The 27,212-nt window shown below is 39.3% G+C and overlaps 3 protein-coding genes across 3 annotated transcripts; all 3 read left to right on the top strand.

Annotated features, from left to right (window-relative positions):
- Window positions 1-59: 59 nt before the first annotated feature.
- Window positions 60-15,560, top strand: prtgb (protogenin homolog b (Gallus gallus)). Its single transcript, XM_067589958.1, has 19 exons — window positions 60-238; window positions 903-1,202; window positions 4,245-4,389; window positions 4,537-4,670; window positions 4,777-5,073; window positions 5,336-5,495; window positions 5,622-5,869; window positions 6,512-6,676; window positions 6,943-7,248; window positions 8,156-8,341; window positions 10,282-10,377; window positions 10,501-10,687; window positions 10,826-10,953; window positions 11,118-11,288; window positions 11,487-11,669; window positions 12,510-12,633; window positions 12,748-12,886; window positions 13,040-13,147; window positions 13,236-15,560. The coding sequence occupies exons 1-19, from the start codon at window positions 172-174 to the stop codon at window positions 13,641-13,643; spliced, it is 3,552 nt and encodes a 1,183-aa protein (XP_067446059.1). The 5' UTR covers window positions 60-171; the 3' UTR covers window positions 13,644-15,560.
- A 955-nt stretch (window positions 15,561-16,515) lies between these two features.
- Window positions 16,516-20,646, top strand: rsl24d1 (ribosomal L24 domain containing 1). The gene is made up of 6 exons (XM_067590035.1): window positions 16,516-16,675; window positions 19,412-19,525; window positions 19,612-19,684; window positions 19,773-19,836; window positions 19,975-20,060; window positions 20,261-20,646. Exons 1-6 carry the CDS (start codon window positions 16,595-16,597, stop codon window positions 20,335-20,337), a joined length of 495 nt encoding a protein of 164 aa, XP_067446136.1. The 5' UTR covers window positions 16,516-16,594; the 3' UTR covers window positions 20,338-20,646.
- A 1,403-nt stretch (window positions 20,647-22,049) lies between these two features.
- Window positions 22,050-24,151, top strand: LOC137183173 (cAMP-regulated phosphoprotein 19-like). Its single transcript, XM_067590036.1, has 3 exons — window positions 22,050-22,243; window positions 22,722-22,844; window positions 22,934-24,151. The coding sequence occupies exons 1-3, from the start codon at window positions 22,199-22,201 to the stop codon at window positions 23,102-23,104; spliced, it is 339 nt and encodes a 112-aa protein (XP_067446137.1). The 5' UTR covers window positions 22,050-22,198; the 3' UTR covers window positions 23,105-24,151.
- Window positions 24,152-27,212: the final 3,061 nt, after the last annotated feature.

Below are 27,212 nucleotides of genomic sequence, written 5' to 3'. Positions count from 1 at the left end.
CCTGTCGGATGCTGTCTGCGCATGCGTGCGAGGGCGGGGTGTGGGGGCCCCGGCACCCCTGTAGAGCCGGTGGTCCTCCGCAGCTGGCAGAAGTGATTTTGGGGACCGACGAGCAGCACGCAGGAGAGCGGGGGTTCGCGGTGGGGGAAAATGACACAATCCTCTGGATAAATGGCGAAGTTTAAGATGAAAGTCTACCAGCTTTGGCTGCTTTTTGTTTTGTTTCTTCCTTTGTCAAGTAAGTGTCTTGTTTTTGTTATTGATGTTATCGTTGTGCTGACCTGATTTGCGGTTCGCGGAGAGACGGTTGATTGCTCGTAACCGTTTGTAATGATAGCTACCGTTACCTTCTGACACCAAAATATAAATGTAGTTAAAAGGCAACGTTGTTTTTTTGAAAGTCATTGACTTAGAGGAGATAATATGACATATTGCTTAACTTTACCAACTATATACATCACTAACATCGCTGTCCAGCGTCTCTTCGTTATTAACGTCAGTTAACGATTATAACGGTTAGGATGCTCACCTTACGTCTAATATCTGTTACAGCAAATATTAAAACACCATCGTACATTATTGTTTGTTACAGATAAATGGTTTTTGTTTTATCAGGGCAGGACATCACATATTTAAGCCTTTATAAAGTATGATGAATAATTCTAATAACGCAGCAGTTACTATATATCTGTCATAAAGTGGGCCTGCTGTGCTAAACATTTGTTTTTGCCATCAACATCATTCTGTGTGGCCCCTTTTTAAATCTTTTCCTATAATATTATTATGGTATAATATTCCTGTATTACATTATGTGTATGGTCTCTCAGGCTGTAGTTTTGTAGTCCACCCTCGCTGAAAATCATGATCTACCCCCTACTAATGTCCCCTTTCTCTTCCTCCAGGTGTTTTATGTTTCAGCGAGTTGTCCTTCATCACAGAGCCCAGTGATGTAACTGTTCTACCAAAGGACCCTGCTGTCTTGGACTGTCAGGCTCATGGTCAGCCTCCAGTCACCATCAAGTGGCTAAAGAATGGAGTTCGGTTGGCAGAAAGTGAGCACATACAGTTTCTGCCCAACGGCTCCTTGTACATACCAAAGATAAAGCATACCAAGGAGGATTCAGATGAAGGATTCTACCAGTGCCTCTCACAGAACAAATATGGAGCTATCCTAAGCCAAAGATCACGTCTGACTATCGCAAGTAAGTATGGAGCTCAAAGTAATAGAAATTCTCTGGGGCTAACATGGACTATATTGCTGTTTTCCACCAAGATCAAGGTGAGAGTGGTTCAAACATCTTGGTGGTATCCACTTTGTGGTGTCAACACGCAGGCATCAGAATGGCAAGTTCATGGGTTATTAACCTGGAGATGGGAAGCAGATGTACCCCGCCCCTCTCTTTTTGCTTTATTAAGGAAAAACCTCTAAAGTCTGGGTTTCCATGTCACTGGAAGTTGTTCAGACTGGGCCATGCTTGAGTTTAAAGCTGTCAGTCCAGTTATAGGATCATTTTAAGAGACAGTTAAGGATAGATGGAGTCCATCTAAAAGCTCATAAATACTCTATAAATAGGCAGCCCTGAGTCTGAGTGCACTATCTTTTCCCTGTTTTGAGGAAGTGTACCACCTGCATATTTATATATTTATAAGTGCACAGGAAACATTAGCAAAAAAGTTGGAAATTAGCCTTGTCTCTCTTCACTTTAGTGTGATTGCATTGTTACTGCAGACTGTGGCTCTGTGTAATTGCTGAATGGTCTGCTACACAGAGGAATCTCTGAAAGGCTATTTGCCTTTTAGCCTTTGTTTGGAGTTCCCCTGACCGCCCCAGAAGAAAAGGCTAGGTTTTCAGGGCATTTGTTTGTCCACATATCAGTGGACAGGGCAGCTGTGTCTATTCAATGGGCCTGGTCTACCATGGACACTTTTCACAGGTCTTAGAAGGCATATCCTGTGATGACTGGTGTCATGGAAACCAACGTGGCCTTCTGAAATATACTGATTTTGACATTGACACTGAGGATAGAAAGTTTTGGCTAATGTGTTGTAACACTAAACAATACAAAACTAGGATGAACCAGATATCACTATCACACAGGAGATTTTTATATGGCAATATAAATTGGAAAGTTACAAGCAGGACACACTGACTTTGCTCTGATGATCTATTTGTGATTGTTGTCAATCTATTACAGAGCAACTAAAATTGCCATCACAGCTTTCCAAAAGAAGGCCACATAAAAAAACCCCAAAAAGTCAAGCTTGGTCCGGCGTCCAGTCTTTGTCAGTGAAAGGGTTAAAGGTTTTGGTCAGCTGTAGGCGGGGAGTGGAGGATGGGCCTCCTCTGCTGTGCTCCCCTTCTGTCCTGAGGTCCTGGGGGTCAGGGGTCAGCAGGGAAAGGCTTTGTGATGTCACAGGCCTGCTCTGACTGGGCTGGCCTGCTGTTCTTTCTCCCAGCACACAATCCCTTTCACTGGACCGGCCCCGCTGTTGCCCTGTCAAGCAGAGCCCTTTTGTTAAAGATTGGCCAGTTTGTCATGTATATGAACGGGCCTGATACTCCACAGTAAATAGAGTCGGCCCTTTCAAAACACGTTTATATCCAGGAAGTATTTTCCTCGTAGTCCTCAGACTACATCACTACTTTCAGAACCCTGCTGATATACAGATATGCATTATGTGTCACAAAACTCAGAAAATAAATAGGTATGTGCTTTGCGATTATAACGTGATGCTGCTGTATCATTTGATATAAGATAAAGACAACATAAGAATCACAGGGTTCTCTTTTGTAGACTAATGGCAAACTGACTTCGATCTGACTAGCATTTTGGGATAAAATTGAATGGACAGGGGGTTGAGGCGAACTTTGACCTCTTTAGAGAAACCTTTGTGCTGTTTGACCTAGACATTGATTTGTTCTTCACAACAGAGGTGACCATATTAGCAGATCAGTCTGCGCAGCACATCACTGATTTCAGTGAAGACGATCTGTTATCTCTAAGTAGAGAGTAAACAACATCTTGTTTTTAACCAGGTGCTGCACCCTTTTTTATGATGCTCTCCAGTCAGCCATGTTTTATGGAGACAGATGAGGTGGCTGAATCCAGACCTGATGAAACTGTTGATTTTTAGGAAATAATTCAAATGTATTTTGTCAAACCTACTGCCAGTTCAAAAGAATATTTCACAAACATACCATAAAAGATCATCATTTTTTAGCCTGCTTTAGCCTAACCTCCTAATGCACTTCACAGAAACAGGGTTGCCACCAGTTTATTTGTGTAATATTGATGAAATTAGGTCTTAAATTAAAGAATTGCTCTTTAATTTGGATCTCCTAAAGCTGAGGATTTAAATGTGGAGTTCCAGTGGGAGAACAGAGTATTGATTTTCTTTAACGTGATATTGACTTCCTTCCTGTGAGTGAGGGGGAAGGGAGAGAGTCATCGCCTTAATGAATGAAGGTCATTGCTCATATTTAAAGAGTGTGCTTCAGATTAATGCAGATCAGGGGTTGCTTATTTGTAGTGATTATTGAAAGATCTTTTGAATCCACATAAACAGAATGTGACTCAGCAAAAGTTACAGTTTTAGTCACTTTAAAATACATATACCTAATTGGTCTGTGTATATCAGTGTCTAAGTAGAATATTTACATAGACATAACTGTAAAATGTGTGATTTTGAAATGATAAAATGGCATATTTTGTCTATGTCTAGTGTGTCATCTACGGTCTCTGCAGAAACAAGTTTACTTTCATTTTTCAATGTTTTTTTATATATTTTTTTTTCTTACTACTGATTGCTTACGTCCCCTCTTAATGCAAAGTGAATTGATTAGTTTTTATCTATAACAATGCATCATTCAGTGTCATTCTTCAATTGATCCATTGATTGGACCAGCTGGTCAGTATGGGACCTGATAGCTCATCTGCACAAAAGCAAGATCACAGTGTCTTACAAAGATCAATTCCTTTCATAGAATCAGTTAACATCCATCAAAGTCATGACTTTACATACATAATGCATCATATTTTACCACAAGTGAATTCTAATGCTATATTTATAAAAGACTGTACAAAACATTGCTAACTGAATCCACATTGATAATGTTCATAATCGTGTAAAATATCTCATTAATCAGCCCACAACTAAAACAAATACTGATTCATTTCATAAAAAAGTGGTAAGTTAGCTTTTGTTGAAATTTTCTGATACTGATACTTAATGTTTTCCTCCAGGTATCTCAGAGTTTGTGGTGCATCCCGTGCCTATGGTGGTGACTGAGGGCTCAGTGGCACGATTCTCCTGTGCAGTCACCTCCAGCCCTCCTGCCACCATCACCTGGGAGCTCAACCAAAGCACATTACCACTACAGACAGACAGGTACCTGCTGTGGGCCTTCAGTCATTTTAGACACCATCATACAGTAGTCCCCATATATAATTCATTTGTGTCATGTATTTGTAATTCTGTTGCTTTCCATAATATCTCCTGTAGTTTGACCCTAATGTTACTTTTGTATGTTCTCAGAATTACCATTTTGCCCAACGGAGTTCTTCAGATCCACAATGTACAACTGGAAGATGCCGGACAGTATCGATGTGTGGCAACTAACATTGGTAGCAGTTTGAAGAGTAGAGAGGCCACGCTGACAGTCAACCAAGGTGCAGAGACTGCATTAACTGGATTTCATGAATGAGCATTAAACCACCATGTTATATACTGTAAGTAATGCTGAATTTATTTTAACATTTTCCTTTTCTTGTGAAGGTGTTGGCCCTAAACCACGTCAGAGGCCCAGAATCATAGCTGGACCTCAGAATATCACAGTTTCCCTCCACCAAACTGTGGTGCTGGAGTGTGTGGCCACAGGAAGCCCCTGGCCCATCATCTCCTGGAGCCGAGCTGACAGTAAACCCATCGATGTGTACAATGCCAAAGTGTTGGGCAATGGGAACCTGGTTATTACTGATGTCAATTCCAAGCACAGTGGAGTCTACCTCTGCAGGGCCACCACCCCTGGAACCCGCAACTACACGATTGCTGCTGCCAACCTCACGGTTCTAGGTAAACTCTTAATTAGTTACACGCAGACCACATGACCTGCATGGTTCTTATACCCCAGAAAATAAGCGTCTACCGGTCCCTTTTTAGGATTAGTGTGACAAGGCCAAAGATGCATCACTTCATGTGGGACCTAATCATATTCTGAAATAAAGTCTAAATTATAATTGGACTTGCTCTGCAGCATGATGGTTGAAGATGCAAAATAATGTACAGAGAAAATGTTTGTTTATTTCAACACTTCTCATATACATCTCTGTTTCAGTGCCACCATCCATTGTCGAGAGGCCCGAGAGCCAGACCCGTCCAAGGGCCGGCACTGCCCGATTTATGTGCCAAGCAGAGGGAGTACCCTCACCCCGCATCAGCTGGCTAAAGAATGGAGAAGAAGTTCACTTAAATGGCCGAATTAAGATGTACAACAGGTATGTATTACTTACTTCGATCATAATCAAACAGTATTTACCAGTGAAAAAACATGCTTAAACCAATGTCTTGAAGTATCTTTTTATGGTTTGTGTTGATTGTTATTGTTTATCAATATTTCACAGTAAATTGGTGATTACCCAGATCATCCCTGAGGATGATGCCATCTATCAGTGCATTGCAGAGAGTGAGCAGGGTTCTGTGCTGTCCCTGGCTCGCCTCATTGTTGTCATGTCAGAGGACAGGCCCAGTGCACCAAGAAATGTCCACGCTGAGACCATCTCAAGCTCTGCCATCTTACTGGCCTGGGAAAGACCCCTCTATAATGCAGACAAAGTCATTGCCTACTCCATCCATTATATGAAAGCTGAAGGTGAGACCAAGAGAACAACACAGTAAATTATATTTCAGGTTTTTCCTAACATTTAGGCTAAAACAGTCTTGAACTGGAAGGGATGAAGGTGTAAAAAGATGACAGTCAACCACAACCAGCTATCTCACTGTTTCACTTGTGATCAACTCTGCTGGCAAAGGCCATCTGTTGTTGCTGCACAGAGCAGAGGTCAAGGAGGACTCAGAATGGCAACTTCACTGAAATAACAACAGGCTTAGCCAGCCCATTGTCCAGTCTGAATCTCATTCTGCTTACACTTAAAGGGACAGGGTAGCTATTTAAAATCCTCACAGTCTTGCAGACCAGTAGGAGATATTGAAGTATAACCTTTAAATTGACAGTTAGGTAACTCTGTTAAGTCACATCTGTGTTTGTAGTAAACACATTTTACATGTATAATTAGGTTTGCTTTAAGAGGCCTGGAGGCAGGTATGTGGCAGAACCTTGCATTACACATGTTTATATAAAAGATGAGTGACATTCAGAAACTAGAAGCATCAAACCTTTCAAAACACTGACTGTTTACATGGTCTGTGTTTGACAACCTTTCAAAGAAGTTTCCTCCCCTTCGGATAATTCTAACCTATTTCCTAACTTGCTTTCTGATCTGATCCATGTCAGGTCTAAACAATGAGGAATACCAAGTTGTTATTGGCAACGACACGACCAGTTATATCATCGATGATCTTGAGCCGGCCCGAAACTACAGCTTTTACATTGTTGCTTATATGCCAATGGGAGCCAGTCGTATGTCAGACCAAGTCAGTCAACATACCCTGGAGGATGGTAAGCATAGAGCATTGAGACTCCCAGCATTCCTTGCAATAAATCACTCTGGTAGTTAAGCTAACATGCATGCAAGTGATGTGTGTACAGAGCACATTTTGAGTGGAAATAAGGGGGAAGGGCATTGCTGTTTTTAGCACAGTCTTCTTTTATGTAGCAATAGGTTAGTGTGAATATGACAGTTTCGCTTTTTACCAGCATGTTTATATTCTGATCCATCACCACATGAGTATCAAGTATATTTGTGTTATCCATATGTTTTGCAGTGCCTCTGCGTACTCCAGAGCTAAGTCTGACCAGCCACAGCTCAACAGATATCCAGGTGAGCTGGAAGCCGCTGCCTGCCAAGGTGAGCCGCGGTCGATTGTCTGCATACAGACTATCCTATCGTACAGCTGCAGACAACACAGTTATCTCTGTGGAGATACCTCAGAACAGCACTGAATATCTCCTGGAGGGTCTGCAGCCTGACACCATCTACCTGCTCCGCATGGCTGCAGCCACCCGCGTGGGCTGGTGTGAGCCTTCAGCGTGGACATCCCACCGTACACCTAAGACCACCAGCAGCAAAGGTAAACCTGCAGAAGGCCGGATAGGAAATGAAACATGGTTTTGAGAGTTTCCTACACAATCTTGTAGTTGTAAGAGCAATTCGTTCACTTGATTTTTATATTGTCAGAGGTTTTCTTGCGTGATCAAACTAATTCTTGAGGTCAAAAGCAGGCATCATCAGTTTGATAAGCAAACAAGTGCATGCTATGGAACAGCAGTATCATGTGGTGGCAAACTTGTAAGTGGCTAAGCTTTTGCTTTTGTCACATCAGTGTTTTGCTGCTCTTAGAATACCAGGAGGATCTCTAGAGCTCATGCAGAGTGGCCAGCTTATGACTAGAGTTTTCTCTTGTAGCATTGTCCCACAGTCTTTGTGTTGGTTACCCAGGAACCTTTGCCCTTCGCTGTCAGTGATGTTAGAGCGGCCTCAGTCACGGGTCATAAAGAGAGGGCCTCAGGCGTCTATGTGGGGGAAAGAATAGCTTCTTTTCATGGCCTGGTGTGTTGGGGGAGGCTGTTTGTCCACCAAGGCTGAATTCCTAGTTTTCAAAAGTTTAGTTAAATATTTGTGTGATATAGAGCTGCACAACAAACAGAATTACACATTTTTGACTCAAGAACAAGGTGTTGAACTGGACTGCTAGTGAGTGATCAGTCTTCTGTTTTATTTATTTACATCCAGCAGCACATTGGAAGCCATTTTCTTCCAATTTCAATCCAAATTATAACTGTTACAACCAATTTGAATTGACATTTCTGAGAAGCCATTGCTTCAATGAGACAGTCTTTCATCCATCCATCCTTTTTCTATACCCAGTATCCTGCTGTTGTTATGTGTTGGTCAAAGGTGCAGTGTTCTTTTGTGCTCAGTAATATTCTAAATATGAGTGTGTATTGATCTAACTCCTGCTGTGTCTGCCCTTTCAGTGCCTTCAGCCCCTATTCTTCAACTTGAGCCGCTTAACTGCACCTCCATTGTAGCACGCTGGCAAATCTCCTCAGAATCTGTGCCTGTCCAGGGTTACCGGCTGTGTTACCATGAGGAAAGCCAACCAGAGCAGCCCATCATCCAGCTGCAGGCTCAAACCTATACCTACACCATCAGTGGCCTTGGTGAGTTATTTACTCCTGTTCTTGTAGCTGTCTAGTTGTGAGATCACAGGATAGTGGAGTGGATAGAAAGCATTTTAATGTGTTTGTATCATCTAGAAGATGTGTTGCAACAAAAGAGTGTGACCAATAGGTTCTCACTCTAATAGGTCTCTTATATTATCGCCCAATTTAATTCAGTGGGCAGTTGGATGCTGCATTTGCATTTTCACCCTCTGTCCTGATCAATATGGGCTGACCCCTCTTGCCTAACCAGCAGCCCTCTCCAGTCTGGCTGCGGCATTGTGTGAGATCAGGCTCCCAGGGTTAGAGGTCATGGTCCAGATGTCCCTCCCACCACCGTTTCCCATCCCGTGTCTTGCATAATTACCCCTGGCCATTGTGTTATGTCCACGGCCAGACCTGCCCTGCAAGACCCTGGCCAGTCCCCTCTTTAGCTGGACACTGGAGCACACAAACAAAAACCCTTGGGATTGGCCAGAGCTGGACCGGGCCACTGACCTCTAGCCGTGAGACAGCAGTCTTGGATTAGGACCCTGCCCCCACTGGTTGTCTGTGTTGTCCATGTAAATAACCCACAAAAATCTATATGCAGAATGAACCAGGGTCATACTGATCAAAATTGTCACCAATATTGTTTTGCCTGATGTGAGTCCAGCACAGTTGTTTGGTTCCTACTCACTTCATACTCAATATGTTAAAATAGAAATGGGTAGATTGTTAGTAACTGTTTCTACTTTAAATGTATCAGTAATAACTCGAAAGAAGAACAGAAATGTAAAAGTTTTCAGTTTAGTTCTATTTTGAAAATCACACAAGCCACTGTCATTGGCTCCATAACATCTGACTCAATAATATCACTGATCTCAATATAACTTCTGTTTTGGAGCCATGTTTGCTCCAAGTTGAAGGCTATAACACAAGGGCAGCGGGAAGAACGTCAAAGGGGAAACAAAAGGGGCCCCGCTCCTATCCCACAGTCCTGCGCCCAGATTCCTTCTGTTCTATCTTGGCCTGACCTGGTGACCCTAGTCAAACCCCCCCAGTCCCATGGGCCTAGGCTCCCAGCAGCTGAACGCTGCCCCTGGCCCAGCCCCCACAACAGGCCCGGACACACCGCCTTCACTGGTCAATACCCATAGGCTGACCTTTCACATTTGAGGCATAAAACAAATCTTAACACTCCCTAAAAATGTCCTGATTTAGGAGCTGAGGCAATGGTACATTTTTAAGTTAAAACAAAATTTGATTGTACGTATATTTTCAGGTTCCCATCCACAGACTTCACTGATATTTCTCATGTCTTTTAGCTAGTAGTTTGTACTCCATAGTATGTCCTATATTTCATGTATTTTTTTAATGTACAGTACAAACAAGACCACATTTCACCTCCTCCACCTCAGTTGTTCTCTTCAAAGTTTGTGATTTGTTTTTTATCATGTTTTATGGCACAACTTTGTGCTAAATGAGTTGTATAGTTGTAAAATTGTTATAGGTTTTCATAAGGTAAAAGACTTTTTCTGAAAATCTGAAAATTCTGAAATTTTCTTCTATCAATAAGCCCTATGCTTATTGATCATGTCACCATATTTACTGGGCCTTGGGGCTGGATGATCTTTCTCATGCCCCTTACACATGACAACACATAATAAATTAGAGGTTGGGGTGACTCAGGAGACCATGCATTGTCCGTGCATGGGGGATGGCCAGTTATGACCCACAAACTTCACCTCCTGCAGCTATTGTCAATGCATTTCTTTGCCTTTGCCATCAGTTGTATTTTAATGATGATCTTTCAGGCTTTGACATTATTAACAAAACCTGACCATTAACTTGACAAATAGCTGTTCTATGCAGTTATTAAAATGTTGGTTTGACCAACCTTCAGTCTGGTTTTAGCAAAACGGGCAGAAATGTCTGAAAATTGATTATTTGCATTCCAGATCCAAGGAGAAAGTATCATGTCAAGATCCTGGCTGTCAGTCAAGCAGGAGACGGCTATCAGACAGACCAAACAATTAGTACTCCTGGATGTGTGTGTAAGTACATTGCTTTATTGTTTACTTCAGAAGCCTTACAACTTAAAATTGAATACAACCCCTGAGCTTGAACTGTGTACAACATTATATGAAGAAAATATTAATTTTGCTTGCATCATTCAGCGGCCAGAGACCAACCAGCAGCAACCCCTCCACCTCCAGATCACGTGACTGTCTTGGCCACCAATTCATCTGAAGTGTCCCTGCGCTGGAGCAGTCCTGCCTTCACCTCTGGGAAGGCTGTCAGCTATACTGTCCGCTGTACACCTGTGGGCACACACAATGCCTCTGCTATACGCTACCTACAAACGTAAGCTGAAATTTCAAGTTTTCAACACTTTACCCACTGGCAAAAAATCCTTTTGGTTTGGTTACATAGGTTTTTCTGTTATTATGTTACAGTTTATGTTTGATAATGATGTGAACATGCTCTGTCGTTTGTCCATAGTACCAAACAAGGTGTGACGGTTCAGAATTTGCATCCAAACACTCGCTATGAGTTTGTGGTGCGTCTTCATGTGGACCAGATGTCGAGTCCCTGGAGTTCTGTTGTTTACCATCGGACTCTACCAGCAGGTAATAAATTGGACATTACTGTAACTTCAGTTTGTTGTGACAATGTCGCTTTCTGTGTTTGCAGCTGTTGTGTCCACCGTACAGACTCAAATCACAATTTTTCTAAATAAATTAACTTCCTTAAATGTTGTTGTTTACTACGAACATGATTGCTCTGTCCGCAGCGCCCAGCCAACCACCTGCAGGAGTACGAGTAACTCTGATTGAGGATGACACTGCGTTGGTATCCTGGCGGGAGCCCACAGAGCCTAATATGGTGGTCACACACTATACCATCTTGTACGCTTCCCAAAAATCCTGGATGGCTGGACACTGGCAAATAATACAGAGAGAAGGTGAGTAGTTCACGGGATTAAGTTATCTGTAAAGGCAGAAATTACAAAATGTCACTAGGTAAAATAAAGTTAACATTGAGTACAACAAAACCACTTAATGCCACCGTAGTATGAGTATTACTGTGCTAAAACATGTACCACAGGAACTTTTTGTTTCTGAGAAACATTTCAACGTACTATTTCTTCTACCGTTTACAGGAAGCCATACGATGGCCCTGCTGGAGAAGCTGGAGGCGGGGAACGTCTACCTGGTGAAGATCTCTGCCTCCAACCAGGTCGGGGACGGACCTTTCTCTAACGTTGTAGAGCTGGCACTGAAGCGTGGAAACGCTCACCGCAGCAAGAATCCCAGACACTCTGACAGCTATCATGACACAACAGGTCAGTACCGAAAAATATTGGAGCATTAAGTTGGTAGTTATGTGGCATGGTTTGCATTTGCTATATGGAACTTTTAAAAAAGTGTTCCTCAGGCTACAGTGTGATATTTGGGTAGTGATGCTGAGCTTTATTTGATTTGAGTCCACCTGAATCTATGTATCACCATACAGAAAAAGACAAAACTATGTTTTTACAGTGAGATGTCAAACTTTGTTGTTTATTCTTAATTGCTGTGAATATTTTTTTAAAAATTGACTCTGACACCACTATGGATTCATAATTTTTTGTGACAATGGGTCTGAAAAGGGTAAATGAACCACTAGAGGGCGTAGGTCACCACTACTTATGGCCCAATGAGAAGGCATCACAAAGCATATCCTGTATAAATTGTGCTACAATCTGTTCCAAAAAGGGTTATATGTTTTATATTTGATTTATTTTGGATCTAAATGTATATTATTATTTCTATCATTATTATTAAGTTTTGTTTTAGTTTGTTTTTCAGGTACATTCATTTATCTTCTGGAAATGACTTGTTTTAGTATATTTATTTATTTAGCCCCAATTTTAGTCATATTTTTGAGAAAAGCTTTGTATACTTTTTAATTTTTTAATTTAAATGTTCTTTTTAAAAGAATATTGATCATGAACTGCAAACAACAATCATGAATGTTAAGTCTTACTGTGTGTGCATGTCTAAATCAATGCATGTAGAAACAGAGTTTCTTGGATGAAAGTATTAATTTCTGCTTTCCTTCAGTATTATATTGACTCTGTATCTTTAATTGTCATGTATGTGTGATTATTTGTCTAAATCACAAATAATCTTTTATCTTCCAGTGTTCTCTGATGGTCTCTACCACATAGACCAGAGGTCCATGACAGGGATCATTGTTGGTGTGAGCATTGCCTTGGCCTGTATCGTTATGTGTGCCTTGATCCTCATCAGTAAGGGCAGACCAAGGTACTGATTATAACTCTTTGGAATAATGAAAAACAATTCACAAGCATGTTATAAAACTTGAAAGATTACTTTTTCTATCATTGATTGACATTATTATTATTGTATGACTTTCAGAAAATCCTCTGGTCACAAAGTCATTGCTGTGGCAACCGGTGAAGGCCCACATGCTGGTTTGTCCCTCCCCAATGAACTGCATGTAGAGAACGCTGAGGCCCTAATACCCATGATAAGTGCTCACTTTATAGATGCCAAGGTGAGACAAACAAAGAGTAAATGAGCCTGATGACTGTTGGTTTCAGAAAAATAACTCAAATGACTATAATTGCAAATTTAAGTGCCACAGTTACATTATTAATGTAAAAAAAAAAAACAACATAACAAAACAACATTTTTTCATTCATTCCAGGGTGGATCTAATATGGTCATAAATAGCGCCGGTCCACTCAACAGCAAGAGTCAAAGCAAGAGGTGGCTGCTCTTCAAGAGGGACATCAGGAATCAAACTGAAAGTGATGTAAGTGTCGTGACATCAATCAGCTGTCTTTTCAATCACATTTCTTTTTTTTGTTTTAATTTCTAATTGATCTTTTCTATGTCTTTAGGTTGAGAGGAGGGCCAGCTTGTATGAGGCCGGCAAAACTGTTCTGAGGTATGAGGAGCATTTAGGCTCAGCACCCCTGCCACCTTCGTCCCGGGAGATCATCTACGGACCACTTCACTCTGAGAGCTCTCACACCAGTGAGGGCAGCCAAGAGACAGGAGACTCTGGGCACTACTCCAATGAAGAAAGCAACGAAGAGATGAGCAATCCGTCGACCAGCCAGAGCTCCAGACCTGAATCCTTTGGGCCGGACGACAGCACCGCCGTCGCTGAGCTGAAGCAGTCTTTCGAAATGGAAAATGAGGAGCACCTTTGCCTCCATCACTCCGCCCCTGATGCTACCCGCCTCTGCTGCACCTCGGATGACTCTCATCCTCCTCAGCACTCGTCCCAAGCAGTCGGCTCCTGACATCACCCGGCCCGGACCTGCTCTCCAGCAGCCGAAGATTCTCCACCTCTACCTCGTTTTGCTTCCTGAGTTGAGCCCCTCAGTTATTTCCGAAGGGATCAGGAAGTCAGCCGCTGCGATGGAGGACATGAGCATTTACTTCGGATCTACCTCAGGATTTTGTATGAATGTTTGTTACAACATTTTATTTCCATTTTTTAAACTTTCTACCTGTTTGTCTGTGTTTGGCGTTGTCTGTCCTAAACCAGAGCTCACCCATGATGAATGTTTAAAAGAATGTCAAAAATGTATTGAGATACATTTTCATTGTATTTAATTTCTTTCCACTGGAGCAGAGGGTTGAGCCCTTTGGACTGATTATCTACCTCAGTGTTCTGTTCTTGTATCTACATTACTACCTCCTTTTCACCACATATGTGCAGTATTATCTCAGACTCAGGGGACAAGGTGAAACCACTTCATTGCCATGTCTTGTTACCTCAGTTGAGGGCGATATTATCTAGAGGTCATCATTTTTATTTTTTAAATTCTCTCAACTTTTAATTTCACGGTTGAAAGAGCTTTTGTTTCACATTGTTTGTCTTTGAATGATGTATGTTGTGAAAAAAAAACAAGTGCATTAGATATTGTCAGACTATTGGAGCTATATCATACCATATTGTTTGGCATTTTCAGTGCACTGAACTCAAAGCTTTAATATGGCCTTAATATGGAAAGGGCTTTGCATACTAAAGAAGATGAGATCCAAAGACACAAAAAATTGTACCCAAAGAGTTTTTGATAATACAATAGATATTCTAAGGCAACCAAAAAAAATATAGTGGATGTACATTAAGGGTGCGTTTTGCCAAAATATTGTTCTTGCCAATGATGTAAATTTCTCTTAGAATGGTGGTTTGAATGCTTTTTTCTCGATGCTTTATTCTGGTGAAAGCTTTAGCACAAGTCTGCCCCGGCTTGTGTCGCATTTGCCTTCAAGACCATTGCTAAACGCAGCGGTGACGCCGATGCTATTATCCAAAGAGTTGTCTGCTTCCTCAGATGGGTACGGCTTTTCATTCAGTTGATCCTTGGTACGATGTGGTGGAAATTATTATTGACACAACACCAAAGATCCGGTGTGTCCTGCCAGTGATAGATGATGATATTTATTCTTTGTTTAGAGAATCATCTGTCACCGATCACCAATATTGCTGTATGGGGAAGAGTTCTCTATCTCTCCGTAATATTTCCTGTCCAGGTGTGACAATGAAGGATTCTGACTATCAAAATGGAAACCCTATGTGTGAAGAGCAACATAATCAATTTTTATATCTTTGTAATACAAATAATCCTAACCAAAGAAACTTGAAGTCTCTGTTATTTAGTGATTTTCTTTGGGTTCATTTACAATAATTGCATTTAAATGTGATATGATTTCCAATGGTTTTGATTGCTAGAAAGGCTTTTTTTTTTTTTTACATAGATGTGAGATGATGAGATGTCAAAAACTGTTCTGCTGTCTTTTTATCACCATGAGATTTCACCTGAATGATAATTAGGTTACATTGGAAATTTTAATTGAGATGGGTTTTTTTTTAGCATGATGATGTAAAGAAAAGCATTTCCCAATTTTAATGTGACATTTTCCTAAATGAATATGACTGGTTTCATGTCTGTGTAATGCATTAATGAAAAATGGATAATTTGAATGCAACAGGTAATTTTGTGACCTAATTCTGGAGCCAATGTAGATTTAGAGTGTAGACTTAACTGTTATTATTTAAGTTATGGTTTTCTGATATTTCTGCTTTTGAATACCAAAATACACCTTTTAATCCAAAGTGAGCAACAAAACAAAGTATTTTAAGTGTTGAAATGTTGCAACAGACTTTTTTGATATTCTCAAGATGATCACAAATACTAGATAATAAAATTTTCTTGGAAAAAAACTGTTTTTGTCGTACTGTGTCTCCTTGAGTTTATCAGTGTATATGGGTGTGTTTGAGAGTAAATTAAAATTCCTTTACATGTTAATTTATAAAGTTAAACTGGAATAACAATATACACTACACCCATACATATACATATACACTGTTAGAAACAATAGTGAGGAAATTGTGTCCCAGATTCTCAAAACTCTTCATTCCATCAATAAAATCACATATTTGTGTCTTTTTTAGTTTATAAAAGAACTTCTCTTACTTACAAATATAAGTTCAGAACTGCAATTATTAAGTGACACAGTCTTTATTGCTGGGATTAAATGTCTGCAGCTGTGGACCAGGACTTCAAATGTAGGGACTCAATCAATCAATCAAACAGTTCTGTCACATATAAAGCACAAACAACAATTTCTGTTTGATAAAGCAACTGTATAGATTTCATCTGAGGGTTTTCTGCTCATTTTTCAAGCTTTTTCACAATGAAGAGAAATTTGTTTCTACTGTGTTGGCTCATTCACTGTGTTTGAATATGCAGAGCTACAAAACTTTCGATATGCTATATTGATCAGTAGATGTAAAGGGTCACCTGCTGTATGACAAAAACACAGGAACCCTCTTCAACACAGCCGTTAAGGTCAGGTAATAAAGCCTGTGACAGATGATGCAGCAGGGGGCAGCACATCTGCACCCGACACCCGGCCTCCAGGTCCGAAGAAGAGGAGCGTCGTGTCTAGAGCGTTACCCTAGGTTTGCGAAATTCTCGCGAGATGTATACGCATTGTTTCTCCATTGTGCTCGTTGTACAAAATAATTATTTTTTATAATGTGACAACGCTGTGGTTAAGATCTGATTAGGTTTAGGCACAACAAATCACTTGGTTAGGGATAGGTAAAGATAATGATTTGGGTTAAAACGATCACTCTCGCGAGATCTTTCGCGGGTCTGGCGCTACCATGTAGACAGGACCGAGGAACGGGGCGGTCTTGTTTTTGTCGGTGCTCGCACGCAGCACTTGTGCTGCGAAAATGCGTATCGAAAAATGCTATTTCTGCTCGGGACCTGTGTATCCCGGGCATGGGGTGATGTTTGTACGGAACGACTGTAAGGTATGAAACTGTCTCTCTGTCTGAATAATGAAGTAATTGTAGCTTTAGCTCGTGTTTTACTGTCAGTGTTGGTCCGTTAGCTATCTGGCTAATGTAACGTGCTGGGAGGCGCTCACGTGGGATCAGAACGAGGCTTCAGTCCTTAATAACTAATAACGGTAAATAAGGTTTAATTACAGCGAGGAGTTGAAACACATAACTTCTACGTAATAATTTGAAACTGTTACATGAATGTTGTCTCTTGGACTGACACAGATGATGAGAATCAAAGTGATGAAGAGTTCGGACATTTAACTAGTAGCAAGGCCGCTTGTAGGTTTAGTTTGGGCTTGTGGCGCCATCTGAAGGTGTGCTGTGAGATAACAAGCTGACCGTGGACATAACAAATATTTTTCATTATAGATTAATCTGTTGATTATTTTCTCGATTAGAAGACTGTTCTTCTCAGACAGCTGAAGAAGTATCATGTCAAAAAATACCTGTTGGTCCACTTCTATAAAACCATCATAGAGAGCATCCTCACATCATCTGTCACTGTCTGGTACCGGAGCCTCCAACAAAACTGGTTGTGACCTTCCTCCAGTCAAGTCACTGTATATAAAGCTGTATATAAACCTTCAACCAGGCAGCTACAATCACCAGCTACTCCTCTCACCACCTCCTCCAGCTTCTACCCTCTGAAAGGCACTGTTGGTCCATATTAACCACTTGATTCAAAAACAGCTTCTTTCCCACAGCAGTCAGAATACTTAACACACCTTGCTTGCCCCCCCTTTGCCATGAGATCCCATATACTGACCTGTACACTCTGGACTGAACTCACTGGACTTGGTGCAGTTGTACATCAATCATTGTACTTTCTGCCTGTACGGCTAATTGATATGCCGGCAAACTGAACTGTACATACCATATATTCACTGTACATACTCTCACGTTCATGTATTTCCTTTGTGTGTGTTGTTGTAAGGGTTTATGGTGCCTGTTTACTTGTTTTGTTCTTTTGCAGTGGAACTGAGCTACCATACTGTACCAAACAATTACCACCAACACAAACAATCTATCTATCTATCTATCTATCTATCTATCTATCTGTCTATCTTTAATTGATTAGTCGTTTGGTCCATGAAATGTCAGAAAATGGTGAAACATGTCAACTACTGTTTCCCAAATATCTTTTTTTGTCCCGACCAACAGTCCACAACCCAAAGATATTTAGTTTACTATAGAGGACTGAAGAAGCTGGAATCAGATTTTGGGACCCTCTTAAAAAATGACTCCAAGCGATTAAACGAATATCAAAATAGTTTGCGATTGATCTAATAGTTGATAACTAATCGATTAAACGTTGCAGCTCTAGACTATGCACTGTTTATTTGGAGCTTATGTTTGTACTGATATGGTTAAACTCAATGGCGATTAAGTCAATAGCATATTATGTATTAGAAGCTATTGGTCACTACAAAGACAAAACTAAAGTTTCACCAGGCTAGTATTTATTGCACGGCCTCATTTGTGTGTATTGTATTTTATTTTTTTACCTTAATTTGACTTTATAATATTTACTCTAAGTATATTTTATATATTACTGCTTTTAGACTTAATTTAATTTTTTTATTGGCTTTATTATTATTCAAGTCAATTTATTTATAGAGCACATTTAAAAATAACAAACAAAGTTGATCAAAGAGCTTTACAGACACTGAGAACTACAATTAAATTGAAATAAACAGACAACGTTATGAGGATCAATGGGGAAATTAATAAAAGCGTAGAATAAAATTCAATTAAATCCTAAAAGTATAATAGCATTGCACAGAGAACAAATAAATAATAGGGAGAAAAGAAAAAAACAAACAAACAATGTGACCATTCATGTCTTCATGATGATTATTAAAAGATTGAAGAAAAGAGACGAGTGTTAAAAATATGAATAGAGGGGGAGGACTAATAACGAGAGGTAAACTCTTCCACAGTTTAGGGCCAACAATGGAAAATGCCCGATCACCTGGATTTTAACAGGGAGCGTGGAATGAAGAGCAGTGATTGGTCAGCAGATCTGAGGGGTTTGGCAGTAGAATAGATGATATAAATTTGTTTGTTAGAATTTAAGCCATTTGTCTTTCATTCATAATTATACTTGCAGTGTAAATCTGGTGTAAGCGTTTACACTACTGTATTAATATATTGCTTATAAGTTATTACTGATACCCGATTTTTGAGTTCAGTATTGATATTTATATCTGAGTTTTTGAAAACTCTGATAAAGATAAATAGACAGATTTTCTTTGTTTTTTTACATTAGCCCATGTCACATAATATAAATAGATAACAATCCATTAAACTTAGTTATTATTCTGACAAATATGTGCGGACTAATACATTTTAGTGTTGTTTTTTATTGTCTGACGTGTGCTGACACATGTATCTGTGATATGGCAATATCAGCTGATATATTAGATAATATCAGATACAATATATGTATATTGTATCAAAACAAAGAACATTTAAGTTTTGATGGATTTAATGTCAAACTCTTTGATGCTGAATATTTCAAATTTTCATTTCTAGTCTGTAGAAATTTGTAATTCCAAGATCACAAAAGTCTTAATTTTCCTTACTAGAAACCCACTCACAGGTCATCACTGTTTCATATCCATTAAAGAGTCTTATGGGTTTATTTTAATTGAGTTAAACCTTAAAATATGTTTTTCTGTCTTTTTTTTTATATAAATATAGACATTCAGATTCTGCAGATCAAAATGCCACAAGAACTTCAAAAAGAAGCGTAACCCAAGAAAAACAAGATGGACCAAGGCATTCAGGAAGGCATCTGGAAAGGAGTTGACAGTGGTGAGATATGGATTTAATCTGTTCATTGACAGCATCATCAATTAGTGTTTTCCTTTGACTTATACAACATGCATATTGTCTTTCAGGATAACTCTTTGGAGTTCGAGAAACGCAGAAATATACCTGTCAAATATAACCGGGAGCTGTGGGACAAGACAGGTATGCTACACATTTATTTCTGCTGTGAAAATGTTTTGTGGTTTGATATTTGAATCTGAGAGTCACGTGTCACTTTTAATGTCTACAGTGGAGGCAATGAAGAGGGTGCAAGAAATAAAACAGAAACGACAGGCGAGATTTATCATGAACAGGTGAGCAATTAATTTTTTTGCATATCACAATTACTATCTTATGTTTAATAGTTTTTATACATCAAATACAGTGTTGACAGGATTTTGAAAGCAGTGTTTGCCTTCCCTTTATTGTTTATTTTTGTCTTCACTTCATAGATTAAAGAAGGGCAAACAGTTGGAGAAAGAAGAGGCCATCAACGAAGTCAAGAAAAATATTCACCTCATCAAAGCACCACATGCAGGTAAGAAATTTTATACAAAAATCAGGTAATCGTGTACATGCACTTTGATTCACTGAGGTACAATCAAGTGTGACTGTTGCAGACATAACAAGACATTTAGAGGGCACAGAAAAGGATCTATTTAATGCAAAGGAGACAACGCACCTTGATACACTGGACAAACAAACTCATTTGTCTTTTTTTTTTGTTTGTTTTTACAGGAAAAGCCAAACAAATGGAAGACAAAATGGTGCAGAAGTTACAAGAGGACGTGGACATGGGAGATGAGGATAATTAATCTTGTGCTCAAGAGGTTTTGTTTGTGCGATGAAACTCGAGAGCAATTTGACCTTGTATTATATTGTACTTTTGTTTTGGAATTATAAATTTCCAAATGGTTGATGATGGACACAGAAATGCATCCAGTTTTAATTGCCGTACAAGAGCTGGAAGCATTGACCTGATTAAAATATGCCTCCAAAGCCGGTTTTTTGTGTGTGTGTGTGTGTGGTAGTTGGGGCTCCTGATGCATAACATAATGTATAACAGTCATACAGAAAATGTTCAAACATTACCGACAAAAAATTAAATAGCATCTTTTTCGAAATTGCTCTTCTTGTGTTTATTTTCTGTTAAGTTGATCCCACTATAGTGTAAATTGGTGGGAAAACAAATATTGGCTTGAATACTATATTTGTTAGGAGTAATAAGCACTTTCATATCTCACGGGTGATTTTTGCTGCTACAAACCCAGTTCCAGTGGTCTTTGTGTGTGGAGCTTTATGGAGGAAACGGGTTCTGTGCTGCAGCTCTCAGATATGTTGTTTGATGTAAGAACATCAAAGAATTGGGATTTATTTACCTCCATCATGTGTTCTCCTTTCATATCTTCATCAGCCAAGATTAATAGGCGTATTTTCCACCCAATCTTTTAGTCTAGTAACAATGCCAAAATAAATGAGGTACAGTTTCAGTGTGTTGTTCCTGCACACATTGGGCCCAAAACTTTTCTCTGTTAGGTTTGCTGGTACAAGTGTTCAAGTCAGATTCAACAAACTCTCTTAACTGCCTGAACTTTTCGTAAATCGCTTTTTTCAGCCTGATGAATGTCACCTGTTCATTATAGGTGCGCGCTCGTGATGGGCTCATTTGCATAACCCACGCCCCTAAAAAATGCCATATAAGGCTCCGTGTTCCGCTCCGTTTGTGGGCGACTTTCATTCACTAAAAAGTTCCCAAATAATAGAAACACATCGCAGCTTCAAGTCCTGCTTTCAGAAATCAGACGACAAATACATAACACACTCAGGAATGACAATATAAATCTAACATGTCATCAGAGCAACACTGTGACAGAAATAAAAAGGGGATGCTTTGACGTGAAATTAGATGGTAAAAAAAAATCTTTCTAAAGCAAAAAGCTCCATGATGGGAGGGGGTCAATGGATGTGACAGTCACAGAGATATTAGAGGAGAATATTATAGTCTACATGTGATTTTTCTACACTTTCAGTTGCAACACAAAATGACACTAGACACACACAGCTGACAGCTGTCAGACTGAGAGAAGTTTCCAATAACAGCTACAGAAATGTAGAAGCTGCCCTTAAAAATCATAAAATCTAAAAAAAAAAAAAAAACCCTCTCACTAAATTGGCAGCCATTATGATGAAAATATAGTAAACAGAATATTAAATTTGCATTATGTTTGCTTTACTTAAATGCTCTTTTTTGTTACTTTCTGTATCATTTTAAACACATTATAATTGTGAGTCAAACAAGTGTTGAAATGCAGAGATGATCTATTCATGACACTTAAAACAGGTGTGGACCACTCTAAAGGCCTTTACATTTCATTCATACCTAAAAGAAATGTATCAGTACGAGAAAATTGATGAATGCCACAAATCTTAAATCACTGATACGTGCATTTTAGGAACGAATCAGTTTGTACCAGTGCTTCCTGTGTGAGGCCCATAATAAATTATATATGCATGACCTCAGTCTCTCCCATCAGTGTCTCTGTGATCGACTCCTCGGCCTGTTGCTGGACAGGCTGCTGCTGCTGCTCTCACTGCTGCCTTTCATCTCCCTCAAGAGCTGTTTAGACGGCGACACCCACCGTTTTGTGAGCAGTAGATCAGGGATTCAATACAGCTATGTCCGAGGAGGTTGAAGGAACGAGGACATCGGAAGAACAGCAGGTAAATTAAAATGACCCGAACTGCAAATTTAACTAGTTACAGGTTAATTAGCAGGCGGTTAGCGCCGAAGCTAGTTAGCCACTAGCTACTCTAAGCTAATGTCGTCAAGGATGCTACCGCCAAGTAATTAGCTAATTAGCTACCGCCATTTGTTGTTGAAGCAAAACCTATAAGAAGCAGGTTATCATAATTGTTTGTAAACTGACTTTTAATATAATTAACGTTGTTAATCTTTAGCTAATCCTGCTAAGTTAAATAGCAAGACTATTGCTAGAGCAATCAGAGTTTCCCTCATGGCGGCGCCTGCATATTATGAAATATCTAAGCAGCCATAGCTAGCTGTTCCTGCTCCTGCTGTCAGTATATATCGCACAAGTATACATCACTAATGTCAGATAGACTCTGAAGGGAACTTCTAGTCCATCGAGTCAGTTGAGTTGAGCATTTGGCATCCATACACTCTGTGCTCTTTTAACAGGAAATGGAGGACAAAGTAATCAGTCCAGAGAAAGCAGAGGAGGCCAAACTAAAGGCTAGGTATCCTAACCTCGGAGCCAAGCCCGGGGGCTCAGACCTGCTCAGGAAGAGACTTCAGAAGGGGGTACGTCTCAGACTTACACAGGGCCAGCTATTCATTTAAACAAAACTAATCTTATAGTATTCTCACTGTGTGCCTTCTTGTTCATCCAGCCAAAGTATTTTGATTCTGGTGACTACAACATGGCAAAGGCAAAAATGAAGAATAAACAGTTGCCATCAGCCCCAACGGAGAAGACCGAGATCACAGGGGGGCACATCCCAACACCTCAGGACCTCCCTCAAAGAAAGACTTCAATTGTGGCCAGCAAACTGGCTGGTTGATGGTTTTATGTTTACTGTTTTGTCACCATTCCAGCTCCTAATTCATATCTACCTGCCTTTTATGTTTTTGTTTTGTTTTGTTTTTTCGCATTTGTATGTATTCTCTACGAGCAAGTTATGTACCAAGCCAAAAAATTATCACCTGCAGGCACTGAATTATCAGTAAGTTAAATCCAATAAGTAAGTAGCTGAAAATGTTTCTCAAGATCTTAAAAAAAGACTGAATAGTGATTGATTGCTGTATTTAATATCATACTTTGAAATATGAATGGATGTAAGTGCTATCTTATTCTGGCATATTGGCATAGTAAACATGATTTTCACTTTCAAGGATATATGCCTCAATACTAATGGCCTGTCTAACAGTAGCTGAAGAGCCTGTGCAGAGGATCTGTTTTCAGTCCTCAGTGTTACTAATATTTTCAAAGAGGCAAAATACTTTGAATTACGACTACAGACAGAAAATATAAGCAAAGTTTGCATTGATGTTGTATGTGTGATGTAGAAGTGTGATTTACAGATATGCCTTTGAGTTTGAAACAGTTTCGAATGTTAAATTTAAGGATGCCTGCTCACATGGAAGCATGTCTGTTTAAATAGTGAAAAGTGAAGTAATCCTTTTTGTTTGTTTGTTTGTTTTTTTTCTCTAATCCTTTATTTTTTTCTGTCCCTTCCTCTCTCTGTAAAGCTGTTTGATTCTGTGCTTTCAAAGTACCCAAGATTGGATCACATACACTTTGTAGCCAGTTGTATTTTAATTCATTTTAGTGACATTAGTTTGCAAAGACTTGCTGCTGGTCTCCATCTCATCCTGACCACTAAAATGGCCTTAAAAGTAATGAACCGTTGTTCCTCTTGAGCAATATTTGCTCTCTCAGTGAGAATCTTAGTTGTGAATCTTGCCTGAAATGTCTGTCACTGTTTGACTGGAATCATTTAGGATTTTATGGAAAGAACCTCCCTTGACATGTCTGGAGTGTGCATGTGCATATACTGTGCAGTCACACTGTGCCATTTGTTTTGTAAATAAAATAGTTTTGCATAATATCTTATTAGTACACTTATTCAATTTGAATGTGTCCTTGCATTTATTTTCACACTTGAAGGTTATTTAAAGGATAGGTTCACAATTTTTCAAACAGCCAGGTGCCCAAATGGTGCCTCAAAAATGTATTTAAAAGTCTATCTGAAGCTTGTATGAGGCTTCAGCAGTCTGAGTTAGTCACATCGAGTGGGTATCTCCCACATTTACAGTCTTTTTAGTATCAACTTTCCTCTTTGTGTTTCCTGCAGTGGAAGTATAGTAACAAAAAGAGGGACTTTGGTACAAAAAAGACTAACATTGAAATATATCTGCTTGGTTAGATTTGGATAGCTGAAGCTTCATATTAGTTTCAGATAAATTTTAAATACATTTTTGCACAGAAGGAAGCTTGTGGATTTTGATTCCCATCACTTACATTGTAAGTGCATCATGAAGGGATCTTCTAATGGTCAGTATGAACAGGAGGGATGATTGCAGCAAGGAACAACAACAAAAAAAAAAAAGAATGAAAAATGAACCTGATGTTCATTTGGGCAGCTGACTTGTTTTAAGACAGACTTGGAAAAATTGTGAACCTGCACTTTAATAACAAAACCACCTGCACTAAAAAGAGCCCAGTTTATGTTGTGCTCATGTAGAAACTTAAATATTGCTGGGGGGGAAAACAAAGTAATCTTCACCCATTGGTGAGTTGTGGTGAAAAATTGTAGTGTACCTATACACGTTGATATATTTTTATAATGTATTAGCCCATATTTATTTAAATATTTATATTTGTTATTTCTCATATTGGTATTGTGCTCCTTGAAATTACCTTTCCCCCTTCAAGAGCACCAGGTATAGGAGACACCAAAGGTGCTGCTGTTGCTGTTCTTTTTCCTCTCAAATATTAAGCACTAAAAAAAAATGAAACACTGAAAAAATACTGAAATCTATTACTATTAAAGTGGCCACAATAGATGCTTGATTAATGGCAAGGAAAATAAGTCAAAGCTTTTATGAAAATTAAGAAGTTAGAGCAGTAAAATATACAGATGCAGCATATTCACTCATTTACAATGCTATGATGCATTGACTACAATTTTATTGTGTAGATCCAGTAGGCAATTTAAGGGGTGATGTTCTCCCCTTGTTAGCAAAATGACCAAAATGCATCCCCCTGTTAACCTGCCATCTCCCCTCTCAGTCCCCTAGTAGCAGAGAGAGTGCAGGGGCAGAGGAGTTGTTTAGTTGAATATGTTAAATTAGTTTGCCTGACTCATTGATCCTTTATCTGACTGAGGCTTGTGCAAGTTGGCCCCAACAATGGCTCTGAAATATCAGTAGCCTAACTGTGCTGTGTATTGATAAATCCGTGGTCCTGAAGTAGCAGATGGATTTGTAATTGCACCTTTTTCTCTCAGTCCTGCCCTTCTGTCAGTTTTGTCTTGGATCTATGATATTCTCTAAACTATATACCATAAATACTAAATTCTATACAATATCTATAGAGTAGTGTAACCTTCATGATCAAAGTGACAAGTAGCAAAGAGTAGTCGCAGAAGAGCGAGAGGATCATAGAGACACACTGCTGCCTGTAGTATACTATAATATTTCTTTGATCATTCAGTAGCGTCTGTGTGGCTGAAAATACACCCCCAGACCAAGCCACCTCTGTAACAAAATATAAAGACATGACTACAGATACAGTTTTTACAATAGATGTTTGGTGTAACCTGGGAAGGATGTGGGTAATGTGACTGAGAATATGAACATGCACTGAACTCTCTGCACTCAGCTACCACAGTTATATAATTCGAGGTGAAGTTTATACTGTCAAAACTAGTGTGTTTTGAAAAATAATCATCATTAAAATGCTTAATGTCCACATCAAGTAAAAGAATAGGCCTACACAAAATATGTATTTAGCCTAACAGCAGTTCTAAATCAAAAATTGTAATCGCAATCATAATATCAAGAATTAGGCTAGATTTATATGATAAAGTTATTTATTTTAGTAGTTATTTTATATGATAAGTTAAGGTTCGGGTTAAACCTAACATTAACCTTAGTAGACGGACCTGAGCCAGATGTCACTCCTCCTTTATCAACCCCTGACTCCCTCTGCTGTATACTGGGAGTTAAAGGCAAAAAAAGTATTTTGTTTGTTTGTGTATGTGTGGGTGAGTGTGTGTTAGTATATAAATGTGTGTGTGTGTGTGTTCTTTTGAAAATCTAGCCTTTTCCAAAGCAGCCTGGTTTGCTCCTCCTACCTCATTGGGACTCTTATTTTCTAAGTTTAGCAGTCTTATGTTCTCTCAGTCATGCTACTTTTGGAAGAGAACACACAGGAAATGGCCCAGTGACTCACGATACTTGTACATACCAACATTTGAACGTTTTCAAAAAATGTCAACCAGCCAAGTAATATGATGAATAGTTAGAAGAGGTACTCAGTCTTTACGAAGCAGTTAACACTGACAACACACAACTAACATAATAATAATAATGAGTTAAAATTGATTGCACTGCGTTGCTGGAAGCTGAATGGTATTCCAACTGAGGTGCATCATTCACCCCATAGACTGCCACTGTAAATTTATGATTTCCAACAATTCATATAAAAATTAATTGAATATGTTAGACAACAGAAAAACTCACATCTGCTGAATGAGCTGCAGTTTGACATTTGAATGTTTTTTCTAGCACAAAGCATGCAGCAGATGAAAAGTTTAAAAAAAAACATACGGAATGTGGACTGAGAAGAAGTGGTCAGAATAATAAAAAACGAGAAGCACAACATATCAATGAGTTATTATAGGCAGCGTATGTGTGTTATTTTCCATCATCCGGTATAAGTGACGCGCATATGGTTGGGTCGACTAGAATGGTAACCCTAAATGCTACACTCTCGCGAGATTTGCAGGGAATTAGTAACTTTAACACACACTACCTTTCAAGTGATCATTTTAATCCAAACCATGATCTTCCCTTATCCCTAAACAAGTTGTTTTGTGTCTAAACCAAACCAGACCTTAACCACAGCGTTGTCACACCAACAAACAGCGAGAAAAGAATATTTTG

The sequence above is a fragment of the Thunnus thynnus genome, chromosome 5 (assembly GCF_963924715.1).
Source record: "Thunnus thynnus chromosome 5, fThuThy2.1, whole genome shotgun sequence".
In the NCBI taxonomy this organism is placed as follows: domain Eukaryota; kingdom Metazoa; phylum Chordata; class Actinopteri; order Scombriformes; family Scombridae; genus Thunnus; species Thunnus thynnus.
This window is presented reverse-complemented; position numbering and strand designations above follow the sequence as displayed.